This window comes from Octodon degus, unplaced genomic scaffold, assembly GCF_000260255.1.
Source record: "Octodon degus isolate 3935 unplaced genomic scaffold, OctDeg1.0 scaffold00081, whole genome shotgun sequence".
NCBI classification, from domain to species: domain Eukaryota; kingdom Metazoa; phylum Chordata; class Mammalia; order Rodentia; family Octodontidae; genus Octodon; species Octodon degus.
This window is the reverse complement of record NW_004524657.1, coordinates 7,363,190-7,367,510: the sequence shown is the minus strand read 5'-3', so window position 1 is coordinate 7,367,510 and position 4,321 is coordinate 7,363,190. Positions and strand designations below refer to the sequence as shown.

The 4,321-nt window shown below is 37.2% G+C and overlaps 1 protein-coding gene across 1 annotated transcript in view; it reads right to left on the bottom strand.

Moving 5' to 3' along the window:
- Positions 1-1,959: 1,959 nt before the first annotated feature.
- The window catches only part of LOC101571369 (transmembrane protein 45A-like), an 84,891-nt gene continuing 82,529 nt past the window's right edge, over positions 1,960-4,321 (bottom strand). Inside the window, exons 5-6 of the mRNA XM_004636623.1 lie at positions 3,616-3,761; positions 1,960-2,050 (exon numbers count right to left, since the gene is read on the bottom strand). Of these exons, the coding sequence (XP_004636680.1) occupies positions 1,960-2,050; positions 3,616-3,761 (237 nt within the window). The remainder of the gene's footprint in view (positions 2,051-3,615; positions 3,762-4,321) is intronic.

Sequence of the window (4,321 nt, the reverse complement as noted above, 5' to 3'; positions counted from 1 at the left end):
CTTACTAATAATTCCCTAGAATCACTGCTCATGCTTCCATACAAGCAACCCAGATTCAAGAAACTGCACCTGACTGATCATTCACTTCAAAACTCAGATTTGTCGAAGTCAAAATCTCCCTGGACTAGAAAAGAGCTCTGAATTGTTGGACACACTGGGCACAGAACACATGATCCCTCAGAGGCCCGTGATAAGCGAGCATTCTAAATGTCAGAGCTGAACTAATAGTTCTTGTATTACTCCATATCAGCACTCACATCTATTTCTTTCCAACCTTACATAAATGGTATCTAGCACTTGGCATTAAAGAATCCTTCATCTCCTTCAGTGTCACTGTGAGGTGTACCAGGTGGAGCAGCTTCTGGAATGGCCTGTGTTTTGTAATGTCAGGAAATCCTCAGGTTTATTGCCCATGACATACCTTCAGCTGCCCAGAAGATTGCCTCCTGCCTTCCACATGTGGGTTATCCCTCAGGATTTCTACAGAACTCTGTCTCTGTCAGGTCAAGACTGGCTTTTCTAAGCCAGTAGTAGATTGGCTGTCTATATACCTCTATTTTGAAATTGTTGCAATGTGACAGGGAAATGTCCCCCATGATTCATTCACCTCAACCTTCTCACTTTAGGAGGAAAGATGTAGTGATTTCTAGAGAACTGAAAACCAATTAATGGTAGAGAAAGAATTAAAACAAGATTTCCTGACTTCCACGGGGAGCTACTCTGTCCACAGACTGCTCAAGGTCTCTAATATTCAAGCAGGTATTATATGAAAGGTTTTTGCTTGTTTTTGTTGTTTACCTACTTTAACAGAGACAAAGGCATGGTGTCCGTGCTACGATATGAGGATGGCTTTACAGACAATACTATAACACTTTTGATGTTGACTTTGCAATCACATGTCCTAGGGACTACCCTTTTCATCCTCTCTGAAGGAATACACACTTAAGAGGTCTTCTGGTATACTTTTCTCAGGGAAAAACTCAGATGCTCCAGAAAGAGAGAACTATCCCATAGAAGGCACTTTCTATGTGGTGTGTCTTCTTGATCACGCAAGAGTAAGGTATAACTTAATAATGAAAATGGAAATTTGAAGTATATGCATGAAGGTATATTTACTAGTTTATTTTTCACTGAATTAGCAAGACAAACAACATAAGAACTTACAAATGGTGGCAAGCCCAGTGTAGGGGATGTTGGCTCTCAATGTGTTAATTTATCCTGGCCAAAGTAGCTCTATTTTAGCCTCTAACCTATCTTAGAGATAGGAGATGCCTGGGTAGACTCAATTCTCCATGACCCTTCCTGGACTGTCCCACTCCCTCCCCATCCCTGCTTAGATATTGTAAACATAAAAGAGAAAAGAGAGAGTAAACAGAATAGCAAAAATTGTGCTATACCCTAATTCATCATAAATTCCCATGACTGGCCCTTGAACCACCACTGCAATAGCCACTGACTGCAACATTCCATCGTGGTGACCCTAGAAACCAAAAAGGTATCTAAGCTGAGACAAAGAAACAATAGTGTGGAAATTCCTGATTTGCTAATTAGGAATGCTCTGCCAACTACCCCAGTTGGATTAAACTCTGTTTTTCTCATATTTGTCTCTCACAGAATTATTTCATGCCACTTCACCAGGAACATTGATTATGTCATAAGCAAATAATCTATGAACAAGTAATTTTGATAGTATTGTCATCAAAATATAGATGCTGTAGGAAAAGTCACTGTAGCTCCTGAATACCATGACATACTGCACAAACTTATCTCCCAATGCATTTTTTCAAAATTAAAAGCATAAAATTTAAATTCAAATGTTTTAGGAAAATTGAAAATACATATGGCATAGAATCATTGTTAATCAGCTACTCTGTATACAAAATGCTACAAAACAAACTGATGAGAAAAAATGGTGCAAAGAGAAAAGCTTTAGTTAAATAAACTGGATCCCCATGAAAATCACATCTCTTCTAATTCTTGTTCATGTTCAGTATTTTTCAGTAGTCCAACTTCTGATGAGCAGGGCTTCTTGCTTCTGAATTTTATCAACCTGAGGAAAAATGAAATCATCTCTATTTAAATGATATCTAACATAAAAACTTTAAGTAACATGAATTAATAGAGTTCTGAAACATTAAACTCTTTGACTTATCTTTCCATGATTCACTTCCAAATGAAATTGTAAAGCACATGAAACAAGATTTTCAAACAAATGAAGTATATAATGAAATAACTCGGAAATATAGACCTACTGAAATGGCTAACAAATGTTTTAATTGTTGGGAGTCTTCCTTGAGCTCTAATAGTCCTTTATTCTATATCCATTTTTGTACCCATTTAATTGTCCATTTCTATAATTTAGTTCTAAAATAAGACGAAAAATTCTTCATGGGCAAGATCTATACCTCATTTTTATCCTAAAGGAGATGTAGAGTGAAGAAGAAGAGGAGAAAAGAACAAGAATGCAATAATATTTACTGAGCTCTTATTATGTCTAAAGCAGTTAAACACATGATCTCATTTAACAACTAGCACTATCCCTATTTTGCAAACAATGAAATTTGATGTGGTAAAGTATTTGTCCTGAAGTCATACATGCAAGAGCAGCAGACCTGAGCATGTATGTTCTTATTACACTGTTATATTGCTCCTTATCATCTTGTGGAATTTTGGGTTAGCATGCTTGTAAAAAAAATTCACTCAACATTTAGATATATTAAACTCTAAGTAAAGTTAATCTAATCAGCCACATAAATTTAATAGGACTCATTCAAGCTACTGAAAAAATGTCTCAAAGTTTATGCTGTACTGAACATATGTATACACGAGTAAATGAGGAGTCACCTTAGGCAGGGCAGGCCATCCAGGAAAAGAATCAGTTTATGCAAAGATGTGGAGGCTAGAAAGATTGGGCTGAAGGGAGATACAGGACTCAGAGGCACAGCATAGACACTGTTCAACTGTTCCCACTTCCAACCAGCAAGTATTCTCTTTATTGGCAGTTTCTGTATTTGCACATACAGTGGACCTTTGAGTTATGACCAGCCTCACACATGGGAAACTTGAGTTACAACCAGAATTGTAGGTCTAACTTATGACCAAGTGTCACATAAGCATATGTAATTTGAGCCCAGATTCCTGAAATTCTTATATAAGTGGACTCTCCTTCCAAGTGATAACCATGTTCCATTTCATCCACCCTTGCTATGAGCCAAAGGTGTCAATCTGAATGATGAGTACAATGTGAAATTGTTTCTGGTAAACTAAGATATTCTGTTTGGTGAACACAATAGGAAAGTTATTGGTGTCTGTGGTAAATCAAATACATTGTACAACCATTTCTTAACAGGAAAAGTTAGTTCATAGGTGCTTGGGGGGTGCAGAGCACATTATGGACATTTGCACTATTTCTTATTGGAAATATAGTCTTCATTTACAGCCAACGTTAGTGACAACCAGCCCTCATGAATGGAGTTCATAACTCAAGGGTCCACTTTCTGTTGTACTACCCCATCTTATGGGAATTTCCCTTTAAATTTTAAGTTCAATCTTTTTTAGTCAAGATGATCACTTTATGAGTAACAGAACTTCCCTGAACATATATCTTTAACTTACCAGCTGATAAATGCATAATTTGCTCCAATGATGATATAGGTCAGTGCAAAATGCCAACAAAAACACACAGTGAGAAACCTGCTATTTTCATAATCCATCAGATCCCATATAGGACTTCCCTTTGGGGGAAATAGGACATAAGCAATCTGTAATTCAAAACACAAAGTACATAAAGTAATCAGCCACATTTCCAAAGATAATGGCTAGTAATAGTGATAACTCTCATTATGTAAGAAATCATAGACAAAAACATTAGACCTTGCTGCCTGTTTTAGCAATACACAATATCTACTGACTCATACTGTTTAAAAACTTTTTAAAACGTTAATGATCAATTTTCAACATTTTAGTACTGATCATCTCTGAGTCTAGGTCTTAAACATAAAATACTTTAGCATGTCCTATGTTTTTACATTGTGCTGTTTTGTACTTTTTCAGAGAGTAGAAATAATTTCTAAAATATATACAAATAGGTTCCAGCGGACGGTGAGGAACACGCAGCCCTGAAGGGTCAAAAGAAATATAGAAGCAAAGGCTTTTTTTTTCTCTCCTTTGGTTTTTTTCTTTCTTTTCTCTCTTTTTCTCTCTTTCTTTTTTTCTTTTTCAAGATTGTAGTCCTGCTACCCTGCGCCAGCGGGACCAGTCCCAGCCCAGGCGCAGCGTGGGCCGGACCCTCTCCCAGCCCCTCGGGCCGCCCCCCACCACT